Below are 19,390 nucleotides of genomic sequence, written 5' to 3' on the forward strand. Positions count from 1 at the left end.
CCTTGTAGGTTTAGTTGTCCAAGGACGTCATGCCAAATCTGTTGTGCAAATGAGCATTGAGTGAACAAATGGGCAATGGTTACAGACTCCTGGTCACAGAAGACACAAGTGTCATCGTGACGAGGCCATGGCGCATTCTATGGTGGGCAGTCCAACACCGATCAAGGGTGGCGAGCCATACAAAGATTTTGCATTTGAGCGAGGCCCAACATTTCAAAATTGGAGTGAGATATGGACATATGGTGACCTGGGTGATCCTTCAAAGAGTGCAGAGTAAGAAGATTTGGATGTGTAGTCACCTGAAGGGGAGAGGCTCCAGGTTATCATATCATCAAAATCTTGGTCAAGTTGCTGTGCCTCGACGATTTCAACCAGGTGCAGGAATTGGTTGATCCCGGCGATAGAAAGGGTGCCAGAAAAGTCTCGGATCCAACTGTTTCCAAGCAGAGCAGGCGCGACCATTCTTTGCTTGACAGCGTGGGGTCTCACAGCAGCAAAGATATCAGGCGCGAGCTTGGCGATGCTCTGACCAGCGACCCATCTGTCGGTCCAGAAGAAGATCTTGTCACAAAAGCTAGCTAGGTGCAACTTGCATGAGATGGGAATAGTGGAGTTTCTGGTGGACTGAGAAGTCCGAATATGAACATGTTAAAAGTCACACAAGTGCTCTCAAACTGCAGTTCAGTCATGGCCTCTAAATATAATATAATGTGTCGCAGACTGAACTTGAAAACGCGGGCAAAAAAGAATCAAAACTTGTAACATTTTGGTTGGGCCTATGAAGACAAGTCTAGCTGCCAATTGAAGAATAAGATAATCTAGAATATCAATTAGTGCTCCAGAATTAGTAAGGTTAAGAAACCCATTGTATGATTTTTTTAAATAATTCCAGACATAAAAGGGCATCACTGAGCCATTATGCACCTAAAAGATGCTCTTAACATTATATCACGAGTGACTTATTGGTGACTAGTATTGTACCTCTCGAAATTTCTTCATCTCCTTGACCCTCTATCTGACACCAAGACAGCCTAAGATTTGTTAATTTGACCATCAAGTTCAAACTCTTAAGTAAAACTGCCAACTAACATAGTTGACACCTGTTTTATCAGAGGTTAAATAATCATGCTAGTTGTAGCAGATCCATAGTCTAGTCTCAAATAACTGTTGGAAATACAATATTGGTGGATCAGCTGCCATTTGTCAATTTCCACTGTAGTATCATGAAGTATATGAAACAGAAATACAGAAAGCAATTGGAACTAAAAGGAGTGTTGGCATGTACTCCAGTAAATACAACTATCAAAGCATAGAGTAGTTTGGAACAAATCCCCCAAACAGAAACGCGTAAATAAATCCCCAAAAAAGAAAAGTTTAACACGGGCCAGAACATGGACCCCTTGCAGTTAACCAGGCACATGTCCTGCACTACAATAATATGCAAGTATTTAACCATGATTACTGAAGCCTAGAGACTAGTATATCTATTCACTCTCATCTGAGAAAAAATAAGGTATGAAAAGCAACGCTAATCTCAAAGTCAACCATGTCCACTTAGACTATAAATCAAATTATCAGTCAGATAAACACACACACACAAGTGCACACACAGAGAGTGAATCTTTTGCTGTGGTGAGATCTCAAAAGGCAACAACAACTGGTTGTCAATTGAACGGTAACATTTTAGTTCATTCTTAGGCAGCATATCAATTCCCATAACAATAACTAGACCATGGTCGAGTAATAATACAGTACATCGGGAAGAAGAGAACCTGCACAAGTTGTCCATCCTAAGCAGCGAGATGTTGTATCCCTGGCCATCAACAACGAGTTGAGGTGGTAAGAGCAAGTATAATAGATCCTACTCAGCAGGCTATAAGCAAATCCACATCATCAAAATCATAGTTGGAGGGAAGAGAAGGCAGGAAAGAGAATGAAGCGAGCGCTTCGTCTGTCGCCAGCGCTAGCACAGAGATCGATAAGATGGAGTCGGCATGCAGCCCGATGCATACGCTAGAGCTGGCTGCAAGCATTGAATGCAAGCATGATGAGTCTTGCATGCAAACATAGAATAGAAAGCATTTAAATATTAAAATATTCATCAAAGCTACTCCTAATAGCCAGCTTGCTATACGAACTTGGCTTTTACGTGACCTGGCATGGACTTACAGCCAGCAACGGGCTGCATTATTATCCTTGCTCTAATGCAAGCTGCTCCAATGGATGTATGCCCCTGACACTTGTACACTTGTACAGTGGCTAGCTAGCTACAAGAAAATTAACTGAGATTAGTACATGCACATCACATAGCTGGCTAGCATCAGGTGGTACATGCAAATCAGATAACATCAGGTGCTGGACCTGCGGGCTTACTGGTACATCTCCACCGATCTGTCCAACCAATTTACTCCTCCGGCTGCTCAAGAAATAATCAATATCAAGCATTATAAGTGAACTTTGTAACATAATAAAATTCTAACTAGCTAATAAAGATAGCTCCTGCCATGCTAAATCTAGAAATCAAACTGACGAGAGAGAGAAAAATAGCAAACATTATGATCAGGTTCTAATTGCCAGTTGTTGAGCTAGTTAATACATTTTGCAACTGCGGGCATAAAACGAGTAGGAATTGGTTTCAACAGATTGTCTCTAAGAATAACTCTAGTCAGTGAGTATAGAAACAACTCCACAAGAATAGCATAGGAAAAAATATCACATATCTACACCTTTCGTTGTTGAATTAGCCCTTGGAATCAGTAGTACAAAGAAGAAGTTAAATGCAGCATGCACTTAAAACAAAGACATGACTAGGAGAGCTACTGATCTATCTACAACGAAAGTTGGCAACATTGAACCATTCAAAGAATTTTCATCGGAACATTAAATAAAGCCACCAAGTAATTTATGTTCCAAGAGTAAAAGAAGTGAGGCCAGGCCTACACTTGCAATGCTCCAAACGGACGGGAACCTTTGATTGCTGCGTACGTGACCACTCAAGAGTCGAACCGTTGGCGATCCATTTGGTTGGGAAGGGCACGGCCAATTAATGCCGACGGACACCAACCTGGATGCCGCGCGTGGGTCTCTTTGATTGATGCGTCACCGCTCAAGAGTCGAAGCGCTACCGGAGCGTGTCCTCCCGGCTGCAGGTGCTCGACCTCTACACGCCCTCGCGCACCTCTCCGCGTCGGCGTTCCGCTCGTCAAGTACGGGAGTCGGCGGAGTACGTGAAGCGCTGCCCACTCCGCGTCGGCGTGGCACGTGTGAATCCCTGCGAGCGGAGCGTGTCCATCCTTGTCTCCGCCCCTCCTGCTCCTTCTCGCCGCGAACCAGCCAGCCAGCTGGGCGTGCAGCTGGAGTGAGTGGTTCGAATCGCTCAAGCCGTCGCTCTGCCGCACTACCAAAGGTTGTTAATTAATTCTCAAAATCTCAGTCAAACCTACGGACGAAAATCCGTGTATTCAGCTAGCCTCCCCTGTACCTACAACGTGTAGTAGAATTCAAGAAAGTAATGTACATCTGCTCTGCAGAGTGCAAGGAGTTCTTCGGCAGATCCCTCTTCTTCGTGGGCGAATTCGGGGTCAACGACTACCACTTCTCGTTCCTCGCCAAGAGCGTGCAAGAGGTCATGGCCTTTGTTCCGGATGTCATCGGTACCATCTCCACGGCCATCGAGGTACTCCACCAGTCAACCATGTATACTGCATTGCATAATGAGAAACAGAGGCTCGAGTGGTACGTATTGATCTAGCTATGGCAAATGGCAACAGAGGCTGATCAAGCACGGGGCGACGAGCTTCGTGGTTCCCGGAACGATCCCCTCAGGATGCGTGCCGCCAATTCTCGCCATGTTTGCCGACAAGGACCCAACGGCATACAACTCCACCACCGGTTGCCTGGAAGATTACAACAAATTAGGGATGCACCATAACTTGCTGCTACAGGAGGCCCTAGACAAGCTCCGGGGCAGGCACCCGAACACCACGATCGTCTACGCTGACCTCTATGGCCCCATCATGGAGATGGTCGAGTCGCCTCGCAAGTTTGGTAAGCATATGCTATCATTTCTGCAGGGTCTGAACAAGATGTGGTTCTGTGTTGTCATTCCGCAGGGTTTATTATGTCACTATGCGGGGTTTCTCCTGGAATAAGCTACTACTGCTCTTTGCAAAATTTAGTGGTTAAGATTGATCGTTATCATTCTGCAGGGTTCGAAGAAGATGTTCTTACCATCTGTTGCGGAGGCCCAGGGACACTTTTCTGTGGCGACGAAGGTTCGTACCTATGCGAGAAACCGTCTGCTCGTCTGTTCTGGGATGGCGTTCACTTGACGGAGGCGGCTTACCGCTACATCGCCGATGACTGGCTGGTCAGCATAGGCTCCCCTACAAGAGAAAGCAGCTATCAGTCAGTAAGATGACAGAAGCTGCTCGGATTCATGGATTGATGGCTATGTGGAGCCTGGACTGTCTGCAACACTACGTCAAGGAACCGAGGAATGCCGCCGGAGGCTCACACTACAAAATGAAACAGAAGAATCGAAGCTCAAAGACAAACTAGCGGATAAACTTCTTTATGCTAGCTGTAACATTGGCACATTGGTTTATGCTAGAAATTACACAATGTTCGTTTTGGAGTTACATTGTGAAAATGATGATCTGATCTAATCTGAGCCACAAATGGATCCGTATAGTTCAGTCTGACATGTCGTTAACAAATACTAAGAATCTAGAACCGTACTGATACATATCTTCCACACATGGCTAATTGTGATCCTTATATTCGCAAACAAGATTTTTTTCATTACTTGGGCAAACCATGGGAGGCAATGCTTCAAACAGCAGGATAGCCAAGTTTGTGCAAACATTGCAGTCTGCGGTGCAGTAAATAAATCCACTAGAATCCATTCACCGGATATCTTTTGTTCAATTCAAGATAAATATCTAAATATTTTTAGTTCTGAATAGTTAGGACATGAATAAGCAAACCATTTTTCCAAGGTGTCTGCTTAAAACTGCAGAATACCTCAAGTCTATTAGGATAGTGAATTGCCGTGCATAATCTCAAAAAATAAGAAAGAAATGCAATTTAGAGAATCCAAAGAATACCAACCACAAATAAACTCAGAATCCCTTTTTTAGGCTATGCCAATGGCACACCGTATTTTATAGAAGGTAGCAAATTGAATTACAAACAGGGTGTTTCTACACCTGGGTGCATATGCACCCTTTATTTGAAACGCATATTAAATATATTTAAAAATGTTAGAAAAATACAAATAAAAATTCCTTGTGCATACCTTGACATGTTACATGTTTACAAAGTTGTTTGAGGAAAAACTGATATTCATGCCTTGTGCAAAAAAGACAAATTTTAGGTCCTAAAATAGTCTATTTTTCGAGGCATTATTTGTCTTTTTACACTGGGTACAAAAAATGTTGGTTTTATGTGAAAATTTACGTGCACACAGAACATGTCCCTCTACATGCTAAAAAAAATTTCTAAATTTTTTACGATTTAGAAATATGTTTTATACAACCCGGGATCAGATTTGGTTTTCCGATTACAAAAGGCTTACTCTGTACAATAAGAGTGAAACCAAATTCCTTGAACACTGTAAAAGACACCAATTTTAACTACTCATAACTCTGTCAAACCCACCCACTCTCTTCCTCGATCTAGGAGTCTTCAAAAGCTGGAATTTCCCTAAGATGCTGAATGCAGGCACGAAACGAACACACGGGCATTTTCACTGCTTCAAGAGACTCCAGCAAACTAGATTCACCACTGAGTCCAACTCTTCGTGATAGCTTTGCTGGCGGGATGAGGTTCAAAAGAAAACTGAACCACACTTGTATGGAAAAGCTTCGCTGAAGCAAACTACGATCAACAGTGTCTTCCTTCTTTGCCGAGTTCCAAAAGCACTGAGGCACTGAGGCACTCGGCAAGGACTTTACCAAGTTTCGGTCTGTCTTTTCCGAGTATTTTGCACACTCTGCAAAGCTTGAATCTCCGGTAGGGAACATTCCACATGGTGAAGTTACCGCATGTCTCGCGCTGCACCTGCAACTGGTAGGCGAGCCGTATCTATCCAACCAATTAACAAGAGAAAACGAGAGTTTCTGTTGCCCAACCGACCTGATGTAGGCATGTTCATGGGCCTAAAATGTCATAACTTCAATAAATCGAATAGCGATGCACCCAGAGTTCCTGTTGTGGCAGATGCGTTTGATGGCGGGCAACTAAGAGCATCTCCACCGGTCATATTATCGTATGGAAGGCGCTGGCACAACATCCTTCATTTGGGGAAGTTGTTTCCATACCGGTACTCCTCATACGATAGCCCCCATAGATGATTTGAATTAAAATTCAAACAAAAGCATAGAAGTTCGAATAGGTTTCAAATATAAAATTAGAGCCAACACACGGCCACCAAAGTCAAATAGATTTTCGAATATGAAGTTTGGGCCAACATACGGCCACCGAATTGCCCTCTAGTCCGGCTACAAACAACAACTTCAGCTTCCAGGCCAAATGATCAGATGAACGGGGTCATGGGCGCCTCAACCTCGACGACGTCCTCATCGCCGCGAGCCCCCGCGGCAGCTCCATCGCTGCAACCGGATCCACGGTCACCGGGGGAGGCATGAACGTCGACGGTGCGGGGGGAGGGGGAGGGGAGCATGAAAGTTGACGGTGCCGACGGAGTCATGAAAGTCGAGGGTGTCGGGGGAGTCATGGATGCTGACGCAGCTCGCGCCGCCAGCACCTCTTGGCCGATGCGCTCGCGGTACATCTCGTGCCACGCCCTCGCCAATGGGTCCATCTCGGCCATCAAGATCTTGGATTCTTGAGACATTTTGGCCAATGAAAGTTGCGTCGCTTCGTTGGTGGCCTTCATCATGGAGGCGTGAGCTTCCATCTTCGCCACCTCCACCTTCTCCCTCTCCAACTCAATCTTCATATCTTGCTTCTCTAGTATTGCCTTCCACAAGACGGCGGCCCTATCCGCCACTTCCTTGTTCTCCATTGAGAAGGAGGATATCATCTTCTTGAGGGAGGCGTCCATGGCGACCAATGTCAGCGTCGCATTCCTCTCGGCCTTGGCCTTCTTGTTGCCAATGGGCCGCCCGGTGGAGGCGCCGGCTGGATCGACCGACCCATCTTCCCCGACGCCCTCCTTGTTGAGAGTGTGGCGGATGGCATCCCATTTTATGCAACCTTGTAGTTTGTTAAGCAATGCATGAAGGAAATCTTTGTCCTCGTTTTGGTTCTTGTACACCTTGAGGGCGTCGAGCATCTAACAAGATATAGAATAAGATGGACATCATCAAATAGATACACTATGATGCATTATGAAACATACATCACCAAATGGACATAGATCATACTCAATCCACCACCGTCTTGCCGCTCTCCTTTCAGCCCTTAATCTTCTCATAGTAGCCATGGAACTTGCTACACGCCGCCTTGATGATATTCCAATGGAGGAAGAGGGCGCCCTCATTCCGGATCATGTTGATGGTGGCGTAATAACCATAGTTCTTTTTCTCGTTGAATGAATCAAGGATGTGTTTGTAGTACTTGCCGAAGGATTGATTGGCGCCGGTGATGGGAAAAAATCTCACTTGCTTCCATGCGTCGATGAGACATTCATCCTTCAAAGACCTCCACCTAGGACCACAAGTGCCGCTGGTCCGCCTGTTCGTCATTGTCTTCGTGGTCACGCCCGGTGTCAGCGTCGATCAGCTCCTCATGGACCTCGCCCTCCTCACATTCGTCCTCTCGGCCTCTTCTTCATACTCGTCGATAGGGGGTTCGTAGGCGTGGCCATGGCGTATGAAGCCGGTGAGGATCTCTTCCCGGCGGCAATCTACGCAACAAGTTACCTACTTTCAGTCGTCGGCGGTGTCTACGATGCACATAACACATAAAAAAGAAAGGAAACTCACCTCGTCGTCGCCCATGGACACGTCAGACGCGCTACCGAACACCTGGTGGGCGCTCCTGCTCTCGATGGCGAAGAGGTGGCGGGGGAGGCTGGTGCCGTCTATCACGTGACCGTCGGTGCTTCCCGGGCGCGCATGTCAGGAGACGAGTTGAGGTCCACGCCCAAGCGAAAGGAACCACTACCCCTCGGCACCAACTCCGGCGAGAACGGCGTGTTGGGGTCGAAAGTCATGTCGCTGTCGGCGCGGCCGTTCATCGACAGACGCATCTGCGAGAGCGACGGCCCCTCCGCGTAGTACCCCGTCGACGAGGGTGAGCTCGAGAACCCATCGCCAAAGTTGCGGCCGACAGGCTGCTGGCTCCCTTCGGGATGGCCGCCGCCCAAGCTGAGGCAGACTTCGACAGCGGACGCCGCTTACGCGGCTTTGAGAGCGGCGAGGCGGCGTCTTCTGTGGTCGGCCATCGCCATGGGCACGCGGAGTTTCTCCTCCTCCCACGCCTCCTGCGACATGTTCGCCATCTTCTTCTTCGGCGCCACGGTGCGCGGCTTCGGCGACACCTTTGTCTCCGCCTTCGTTGCCTTCGCCAGAGCCTTTCTCTTCGGCGGCATGGCGGCGGCGAGGGTTTTTCGGGTAGAAACCTGGATGGGAAATGGAGCGACGAGCGGGAGAAATAAGCGGCACAGGGGGAGTGGTTTTGGTGGAAATGATGTATATTTTTGGGAGGTGTGGCTGACAGGTGGCTCCCACACCCAAAAAATTTCGTGGCGCGAGACGCCGGCGCGCCTAATTCGCGCCCTTCACCACGGGTTGCTGGCGCTTCTATCCGGCACTTTTTGAGACGCGTTGGTGTAAGCCTACTTTCGATTCCAGCCCTCAAAAATGATATCGTGGGCACTATGGGAGACGCGAGTGAAGATGCTCTAATATGATTGTATTCATCATTGATTTTTTTCTAGATTCTATATTGAGTGAGTAGCTATTCCATATCGTGGCCGTGGCGCGACCTCGAATTCTAAAACGAACGTAGCACTCTGTACTATATATACACTGCAGCTGCGCGCTCCCTAGATAGATCTCGTGAGCCGCTGCGAGCTAGGCGCATACCAAGATGAGCAAGCTGCTATGCACCGTATGGCTCCTGCTCCTCCTCGCGAACCTGGGATGGCCAGGCCACGCCTCCCGGGCGCTCTCGTTACGTCGGCGGTACGAGTCCATCTTCAGTTTCGGCAATTCTTACACCGACACCGGCAACAACCCGGTCGTCTTTGCCGACAACGGCGTGTTCGACCCCGTCACACGCCTTCCCTACGGCTCCAAGTTCTTCGGACGACCCACCGGCCGCTGCTCCAACGGCCGCCTCATCATCGACTTCATTGGTGAACACTCACTTTTCACATAATTATTCTTACAAGTTACAAGTAAACGCTGGGTGGTCACTGTCTTTCTTTTTTCCTATGGTCGCAGCTCAGCGCCTAGGCCTGCCGCTGGTTCCGCCTTCGCTGGCGCACAATGGGAGCTTCCGCCGAGGCGCCAACTTCGCCGTTGGCGCCGCCACCGCTCTCGACGCAGCTCGCTTCCACGACGGGTCCAATCCCGGCAACCAGTTCCCTCTCAACACCAGCCTGGGCGTGCAGCTGGAGTGGTTCGAGTTGCTCAAGCCTTCGCTCTGCCGCACAAGCCGAGGTTCTTAATTCTAAACTCTCAAGTCCGACGGCCAGACCTCCACATGCTAATGCGTGCATTCAGCTAGCCTGTCTCTACCTGCAGAGTGACAAAAATAACAATTGCATGATGGCATCGCAGGGTGTGAGAGATTCTTCGGCAGATCGCTCTTCATCTTGGGGGAATTCGGGGTCAACGACTACCACTTCTCATTCGGGAAGAGCATGGACGAGATCACGTCCCTCGTTCCAGATGTGATCAGTGCAATCTCCATGGCCATCGAGGTACCTCATCAAGTGATTACCAACCTGCATTGCGTTCCAGCCTTAAAAAATAGAGATATTGAGTATTGATCTAGCTGTGGCAACGGTAACAGAGGCTGATCATCACGCACGGGGCGAAAAGTGTCCTCGTTCCCGGGACGGTCCCGTCAGGATGCATACCGCAGATTCTCCACTACTTCGCCAAAGACGACCCGGCAGAGTACAACTCCACCACCGGCTGCCTGAATGTTTACAACAAGTTAGGGATGCAGCACAACCTGCTGCTGCAGGAGGCCCTGGAGAAGCTCCGGGACAGGTACCCCGGCGTCACGATCGTCTACGGCGACCTCTTCGGCCCCATGATCGAGAGGGTGGAGTCGCCTGCCAAGTTTGGTAAGCACCTTACCACTGAATGTTTTCGCATGTTCAGATGATGATAGTAATTGGTAAAGGTTGACGGTGCAAATCCTGCAGGGCTCGAAGAGGACGTTCTTACCCAGTGTTGCGGCGGGCCTGGGACGCTTATTTGCGGCGATGATGGTGCAAATGTATGCGAGAAACCGTCTGCCCGCCTGTTCTGGGACGACGTCCACCTGACGGAGTCGGTTTACCGCTACATCGCCGACCTCTGGCTGCGCAGCATGGACTCCCCTGCAGCAGAGAGCAGTTAGTAAGATGGTGAAGCTGATCGGCCAGACTACGCTTCGATCAAGACCGGACTGCAGCATCCAGTGAGGCCAGAGCTACTTCTTCAGGCATGCTCATCTCTTGGGAAGGTTTTGCCATCAACTGTGTGAAATCTGAGGACGCTTTGACATCACTTCGTCCTTTTATCCCCTCGTTATTACCGTTTACCTTTTTTTATCATGTATAAACTGCTGTTTGGCCGGTTTGGGTGAAGCCTTTTTGGTTTTTGTAACAACTGTAAGGAATGTGTGCATAGATGGTGCAGAGGCCATGACTCATGAGATTCTCTTTTCTAGTATATATTCGATTTCTTCTCCATGGTGCAGAGACAGGAAAATATAACTCTTCGATTACACGAAGAAAACAACGGAAGCTGATTGAACTCATGGTTGATCTGATGATCATATGAATCTATAGTCTGAAATACTCCTACAAAGGACTTACCGAACCCAAAAGCACTCAGAGGCTGACACTAGTGAAATGGAAGCTCCAACATTAGTCTGAACAAAATACAACAGTGAATAAATCATTTATGCCAATTATAACATTGAGAGACGGATTTTAGTTAGAAACTAGGACAATGCCCGTGCGTTGCTGCGGAGAAGCAAAATATGTTTACTTAAAAATAGAAGAGTAAATTCCAATTTTTACCCCCAAGTTTAATATTTTTGACACTAATCACCCCATTTAATAATTTTTCATCCGTTTTACCCCATTTAACGAAACCTTTGCCAGATTTTACCCTCCCTAAGATTTTACAAATGTGCGTTCCAGTTGGCACCTTTCATTGAGTTTGTTCCTGCACCTAGAAAAACTTGAACACAACAATATGTTCATAACCTTCATGTTGTGGCAAATAATCACGACATCAACTATGTGTGGATGTGTCAGTTTGCATATGTCTGAGTTGAACTAGATTCCATCAAATAGTATTGTGCCTCTGCTTTTCCGTATGTTATATCACGTGTCACATCATAATTTTGATACATAGCAAGAAACACAAAATAAGAAGTACTCATGTTACACGTGTGTAGTCAATCAATTCCGATCGTCTCTCGTGCATTGCATACTAGCTACCAGATTTCAATTGAGCCAGCAACTTTATACATGTGGCTTCCATCGGCCAAACGCGCCACTCAAGTTAGTACGATGTGATTGCTGCCTCCGATACTATGAAATAGCTAGCGATCACCTCGACGAGTCGTACCTACTGTCATCGAATATCGATTGCTCCGTTGAAGAAATGCATATGTGCGCCTGATGCATGTGAGTAGAAAAACGGGAAACATCATCTATCAGATCAATTCCGGAATGGAGAAAACGCCAGGAGAAGAAAAGCAACGTCGCACACCATTTGTACGTCAGTCCCACCTAGCAGATTGCTCTCTAATTTTTATAAGGGGTAAAAACTGAAAACAAATTCACTTAATGGGGTAATACGGATGAAAGAATGTTAAATGGGGTAATATGTGTCACAAAACTCAAACAAGAGGGTAAAAAATGGAATTTACTCAAAATAGAAAACAGAAAGGAACTTTTCTATCAATATGGCAGAATAAATTAAAATTAGAGAGTTTATAAGACGATTGCTGAAGAAGGAGGAATGATAGCAAAATATATAATATATAAGACAGACTCATGAGATGGATCAGGATTAGATGACAGCCTTGTGTATTATGTGTGTTTCCTCTTTTTTCCACCAAATTCTCTGACCAACCGTCGTGCCATCTTTTTCTCTCAAATTCACGTCGTCCAGCGTGAAGGCAGCAGCATGCAATTTCTTCTTTTTATCCTTCCTTGTTATTTCCCCGTTCACATCCTTCTGACTTCTGAGTAACACTCTAGCCCATTTATCTTAATTAGCTTACACCAGATATAGAACGGTGTGGCTGCTCGATGGTTATCTAATCAGCTTGCTGATGCTCTAGGCTACTTGGCAAGGAATGTAAACCGGTGGAGGTAGTTGTAAGGGGGCAGTATGGGACTAAATAACGCGAGTTTAGGCTGAGAATGCTCGATCGTTCTCTGAAGGAAGCTAGCCCAGAACGTGGATGCATGCAACATATGATGCATGTCCCAGCCCATGAGGTTTGACTGGTGAGAGAGAACAAAAATAAAGACCAGGCCAACTTTTGGTTACATCGCGCCGGCGGCCCAGGAGGATAGTACGATATCAACGATGATGCAACAATACATATCGAAGGCCCACACGAAGCGATCAGTGGTTTCACGAACCGTTCTCCCTTAACCGGTGGCAGTGGCCGTAATTACTTCAAAAATTTGAGGCCAATTTCGAAACGGACGAAAAATTTAGGGAGAAACCTTACTTCCTTTATTAGTAGGTATAGATATAGATTACTTACTGTTCGTCTTGGAGTTCTATTCTGAAGTTCAGTTTACGGGTCTAATCTGGAATTTTCAGATTAAATACATCGACATCAGCCAAGACAAGTCTTAGTATTACTTCAGTGTTTCAAGTTTACCCACAGCAAAATGCCATAATTGTGATCTTATGTTCTGCAAACATTTAGCTCATACAACAGTATTAATTAGCTTGTGCAAACACAACAGTATGTGGTTCGGTAAATACATCTACAAGAATTCATTCACCTTATATTTTACAGTCAATTTCATATAAATATATAAAGATGTACAGTTCTGGATCTCGGGTGGACAAGCCATCCTGCCAGCAGAGAAACAAGGAAAATATACTCTCGAAACTACACAAGTATATAATAATAAACAAATTACAATGCAGAACCTCCAAAAGTAAGTGATACGTGCAGTTTAGAGAATATAAAAGACACATTTTTTTTCCCGAAATGGGGAATAAAACCCCGCTTCTGCATCATGATGATGCACACGGCCTTTTATTAAAAATCGTTATGAGTACATAGTTTAGAACATCTCAAGCATCGCCCAGATTTGATACAAGAATCAACCAGTGAAATAAACAAAGAGAAACTGGACTACACATCAAAGTAGCCGTCTATTGTGCCGCCAGCTAGCTGGCACAAGATATCCTGAGCGACCATCTGGAGCCGTGTGTATCCAGTAGCCATAGCATCCCGGTGTCCCTCCGGTGACAGTAGAGCCCACAGCTGAACTCAATGTGACACCATATGGATAACCTGCAAAAAGTGAAAAGATTATTTTTTGTTAAAAATAATATCATTCATCACCCTCCATATAGACCAACATAAGGCAGAAATCTCAATACGGATGAAAGCCTTAGATTGTCTATCAACTCCATTTAACCAGTTACCAAACATATTCGTAATATTGGTTGGAGGTGGAAGATCGAAAGTAAAATTAGCCGTGCACCAAAGTAGTTTAGCTAAAGGACAAGTGATGAATAAGTGTTCAATAGTCTCCTGCTCGCCGCAAAAAACACATTGGTTACACCCATTCCACCGTCTCTTAGCTAAATTATCTTTAGTAAGCAAAACCTTATTACTCAGAAACCACATAAATATTTTTATCTTAAGAGGAACTTTAACTTTCCATAAGTATTTTCGCAGAAAAGGTGTGTGGTCATTCAAAAGATTCTCATACATAGATTTCACTGTAAACAAACCAGTTGTTGTCAAACTCCAAACAAATTGATCATTCTCATCAGTTAAATTAACCATCATAAGCTTTTGGCATAACTGTAACCACAAAGTCCATTTTTTTTCCCACCAACAACCTTCTAAAACTGATATTCAGAGGCGTTTGAGCTAACACATGAGCTATCGTTACATTCTTGTGATGCACAATATTATATAAGGATGGATATTGTTGGGCTAATGGTGTTTTTCCTAACCAAGTATCCTCCCAAAAACGAGTATTTACTCCATTACCCACTTTGAAAAAACCTCGACTAAAAAAATCATCCTTAACCCCCATCAATGCCTTCTAAAAGGGAGAGTCTGTAGGTTTAGCTTTTGCCTCAGATAAGGTCATTTGTCTTAGGTATTTATTATGCAGCAATTCTTGCCACACCCCTTCCTCGTTAAGAAGTTCATAAAGCCACTTACTCAATAAACATCTATTTTTAAGTTCAAGAACCTCAATACCTAAACCCCCTTGGTCTTTGGGTCGACAGACAATATTCCACTTGGTAAGTCTATATTTTCTTTTATTTTCCTCGGATTGCCAAAAAAATCTAGACCTATAGAAATCTAATCTTTTCCTTACCCCAACAGGTATCTCTAGAAAAGATAGCATAAACATAGGTAAGCTTGTTAGATCTGAATTGATAAGGACAAGTCTATCCCCATAGGACAGTAATTTTCCTTTCCAGCATCCCAATTTGCTTTCAAACCGGGTCTCCACTGGTACCAGTCAGAATTTCTAAGCTTTCTGTAGTGGATAGGAATACCTAAGTATTTAAAGTGTAAGGAGCCAGCATCACATCCAAATATCTGTTTATACTGGTCAACCTCATCCTTTGACTTTCCAAAACAAAAAATCTTACTTTTGTGAAAATTAATTTTAAGCCCTGAGAGTTCTTCAAATAGACATAAAATTAGTTTCATATTCACAGCTTTCTGGAGATCATGTTCCAAGAAAAGGATAGTATCATCAGCCTACTGTAATATAGAGATCCCCCTCAACAAGATGAGGAATAAGGCCCCCTACTTGACCATCATTTTTTGCTCGTTCAATTATGATGGCTAACATATCCAACACAATATTAAAAAGTATAGGAGACAACGAATCTACTTGCCTCAAACCTTTTTTTTGTCTGGAAATAATGACCAATGTCATCATTTACCTTTACCCAGACACTTCCCCCTTGGACATATTGTTGAACAACCCCACACCATTCTGGCGCAAACCCCTTCATTCTCAAAGTTTGTTGTAAAAATGGTCATTTCACTTTATTATATGCCTTTTCAAAGTCAATCTCAAATAGAACCCCATCCATTTTCTTACTATGTAGCTCATGAATAGTTTGTTGAAGAATGACCACCCCTTCTAAGATATTCCTCCTCGACATAAAGGCAGATTGTTTTGGTTTTATAACTCGTGGGGCAATCCCCGTTATACGATTTGTACCAGCTTTAGTAAATATTTTAAAACATGCATTCAGTAAACAAATTGGTCTATATTTTTGTATTTGCACGGCGTCCTCTTTCTTTGGTAGTAATGCTATTACGCCAAAATTCAATTTGTAAAGAGGCAAGTCCCCATTACTGAACTGATTAAACAACGCCATCAAATCATCCTTTATTACCACCCAATTTTTTTGATAAAACTCCGCCAGGAAACCATCAGGCCCAGGAGCTTTATTACGTTCCATCTGAAAAAGTGCCTCATAGACCTCTTCGTCAGAATAAGGAGCTGTCAAGATCTCATTCTCAACATCTGATATCTGAGGAATGTCCTGCACCTCCTCCTCTACCAAAGAGATATTGTTTGGAACCGGTGCCCCAAATAATTTCTTATAGAATTCAGTAATATAGACTTTCAAATTGTCTTCACCAACAATAGTTCCTTCTTGTTGCTCTAACTGAAATATTTTATTTTTTCTATGTTTCCTATTTGCAATCAAATGGAAATATCTCGTATTATTCCCCCCTTCTTGAATATGCTTAACTTTAGCTCTTTGAGCCCATTTAGACTCCTCTTTTCTTCTTAATTTATTTAGCTTTTCATTTGAACTTTTAAGATCTTCTCTCTCCGACAACGACAAGTTATTTGTTTCAGCTTTCACATCTAAATAATCAATAATACCAAGTAGCCTCTCCTTCTCTTTTTTATAATTCCCGCTTTGGTTATTTGCCCATCCTTTAAGAAATTTTCTGATATGCCTAAGTTTATTCAACCAAACATCCATCGGATTCAATCCCACCATTACTGTATTCCATTCCTTTTGAATCATATCAAAGAAACCTTCTTGTCGCAGCCAATGCAACTCAAAGGAAAATTTTGGCTTATTGCTCAAATGTGCTTTCACCCCTGAGTCAATAAGAATCAGTGTATGATCAGAATCCGCCCTTATCAATGCACGAACAGTGACTAAGAGAAATTTTTGTTCCCAGGAGATGGAGGCAAGCACTCTTTCCAGCTTCTCATATGTTGGTTCCTCTCGACGACTCGCCCACGCAAACTGTCTCCCAGATAGAGCAACCTCCCGCAGGTTCAAATGTTAAATGATTGCATTGAAAACAAAAGGCCAGCGAGCTTTGAAAATATCATTATTTTTTGTTCTCGCTTTAGAATAATATTAAAATCACCACCTACCAACATAGGTAATGTTTCAGCCTCACATGTTCTGACTAATTTCGCTAAGAATTCAGCTTTATGTGCGTCTGGAGAAGCCCCATAGATCGACACTAGAATCCATTCGAAACCATCTCTTTTACACTTGATATGGAGCTTTACACAAAAGTCTTCCGTGCTCACTTTTAGCACCTCAAGCGTGTCAGAATTCATACCAACTAAAATACCTCCAGATCGACCATGTGGTGGTAGGCAGAACCAAGAGTAACTAAAACCCGCAGCAAGTTGATTTAAAAAAGGAATAGAGAAATTAGATCTTCCAGTCTCCAATAAGGCTACAAAATCTAATTTATGTTCCCTAATTGCCTCTTTAACAAACAAATGCTTAGCGGTATCCCCAAAACCACCAGGATTCCAATTCATTCCTTTTAGATTCCGCATCATGAAAACTGTTTTTTAATTCTTCTCCTAGTACTTTTTCGGATATTATTTGTATCATAGGTTTTTCTCACCCTAGTCTTCTTTTCCTTAACTACCAGATTTAGATGTTCCAAATGATCATCTAAGTCCACTGGGATGCTATCATCCTCAATCAAATCTTCACAAAGGGTAGAAACTTTAGACATCACAAGAGTCAAAGGGTCTTCCTCCTTATTTACATTCTCATCCACATTTTTTTACAAAATTGTTAAAATTCGTTTCGCTTCTAGCAACTTAATACCTTTAATAGATTTTACTAACTCCTCTTTAGATTGGCCTAAGGATATACCCAACCGATCCGCCTTATGAATAATTTCAGAATCAGGTATATTAACAATAGAAAATTTAGGAGGCAAAGACTTACCTGCACAAGAAGAAACATCCCTCAACTGTGCATTCATCGTTGCCTTCTGAGGCATATCCACACCAGGCTGGAAACCTAGTCTAGCTCTAGTCCTCACACCTAACGAGGTCTTAGGAATTCCCCCAAAAGCAATAACCTCCTCCATAGTAGGTGATACGTCTCCGACGTATCCATAATTTCTGATGTTCCATGCTTGTTTTATGACAATACTTACATGTTTTGCTTGCACTTTATGATGATTTCATGCATTTTTCGGAACTAACCTATTAACAAGATGCCACGGTGCGGTTCTCGTTTTCTGCTGTTTTTGGTTCCGAGAAAGGCTGTTCGGGCAATATTCTCGGAATTGGACGAAATCAACGCCAAACCTCCTATTTTTCCCGGAAGGCTCCGAACACCGAAGAAGAGTCGGAGAGGGGCCAGAGGGCCACCACACCATAAGGCGGCGCGGCCTAGCCTGAGCCCGCGCCAGCCTATGGTGAGGCGCCCTCAGGTGCCCCCTTGCGCCGCCTCTTCGCCTATAAAACCCCTTTCGACCTAAAAACGCAGTACCAATTGACGAAACTCCAGAAAGACTCCAGGGGCGCCGCCACCATCGCGAAACTCCAATTCGGGGGACAGAAGTCTCTGTTCCGGCACCCTGCCGGGACGGGGAAGTGCCCCGGAAGCCATCTCCATCAACGCCATCGCCTCCATCATGCTCCGTGAGTAGTTCCCCCATGGACTACGGGTTCTAGCTGTAGCTAGTTGGTATTCTCTCCCCCATGTACTTCAATACAATGATCTCATGAGCTGCCTTACGTGATTGAGATTCATCTGATGTAATCGGTGTTGTGTTTGTTGGGATCCGATGGATGATACATTATGATTAGTCTATCTATAAAGTTTGTGAAGTTATTGTTGCTGCAATCTTGTTATGCTTAATGCTTGTCACTAGGGCCGAGTGGCATGATCTTAGATTTGAGCTCTATACTTATTGCTTAGATTGTATCTACAAGTTGTATGCACATGTCATCTGTCCGGAACCAAAGGCCCCGAAGTGACGAAATCGGGACAACCGGAGGGGATGGCGGTGATGTGAGGGACACATGTTTTCACGGAGTGTTAATGCTTTGCTCCGGTGCTCTATTAAAAGGAGTACCTTAATATCCAGTAGTTTCCCTTGAGGCCCGGCTGCCACCGGCTGGTAGGACAATAGATGTTGTACAAGTTTCTCATTGCGAGCACGTATGACTATATATGGAAAACATGCCTACATGATTAATGAATTGATGTTCTTTCTTAATGCTTTATCAATCCTATCAATTGCCCAACTGTAATTTGTTCACCCAACACTTGTCACTTGTTATTGGAGAGTTGCCACTAGTGTAGATAGCTGGGAACCCCGGTCCATCTTTCATCATCATATACTCGTTCTACATGTCATTGGAAGTAGTATCAAATATCTTCTGGTGCCATTACCTCCGTGTTACTATTATTGCTTCATTGTATTCTTCGTTACTATTGCTCTCATATTACTTGCTACTTTCACATCACCCCTGTTGCTAGTGCTTTTCCAGGTGCAACTGAATTGACAACTCGGTTGTTAAGGCTTATAAGTATTCTTTACCTCCCCTTGTGTCGAATCAATAAATTTGGGTTTTACTTCCCTCGAAGACTCGCTCGCGATCCTCTATACTTGTGGGTTATCAAGACTGTTTTTCGGCGCTCGTTGCCGGGGAGGCATAGCTCTACTCATAAGTTCACCTGGGGAGTACACTCTACCTCTCTCT

At 44.5% G+C, this 19,390-nt stretch overlaps 3 protein-coding genes across 3 annotated transcripts in view; 2 read left to right on the plus strand and 1 right to left on the minus strand.

Moving 5' to 3' along the window:
* LOC124666442 (GDSL esterase/lipase At5g45910-like) overlaps positions 1 to 19,390 on the minus strand; it is a gene marked incomplete in the record, with an annotated part of 35,779 nt that overhangs the window by 11,634 nt on the left and 4,755 nt on the right.
* On the plus strand, positions 3,512 to 4,506 carry LOC124663919 (GDSL esterase/lipase At5g45910-like). The gene is made up of 3 exons (XM_047201551.1): positions 3,512 to 3,676; positions 3,771 to 4,047; positions 4,209 to 4,506. The coding sequence occupies exons 1-3, from the start codon at positions 3,512 to 3,514 to the stop codon at positions 4,418 to 4,420; spliced, it is 654 nt and encodes a 217-aa protein (XP_047057507.1). The 3' UTR covers positions 4,421 to 4,506.
* On the plus strand, positions 9,040 to 10,859 carry LOC124666443 (GDSL esterase/lipase At5g45910-like). The gene is made up of 5 exons (XM_047203781.1): positions 9,040 to 9,328; positions 9,417 to 9,635; positions 9,756 to 9,898; positions 9,991 to 10,270; positions 10,352 to 10,859. Exons 1-5 carry the CDS (start codon positions 9,061 to 9,063, stop codon positions 10,546 to 10,548), a joined length of 1,107 nt encoding a protein of 368 aa, XP_047059737.1. The 5' UTR covers positions 9,040 to 9,060; the 3' UTR covers positions 10,549 to 10,859.

Source organism: Lolium rigidum, chromosome 6 (assembly GCF_022539505.1).
Source record: "Lolium rigidum isolate FL_2022 chromosome 6, APGP_CSIRO_Lrig_0.1, whole genome shotgun sequence".
Lineage (NCBI taxonomy): Eukaryota > Viridiplantae > Streptophyta > Magnoliopsida > Poales > Poaceae > Lolium > Lolium rigidum.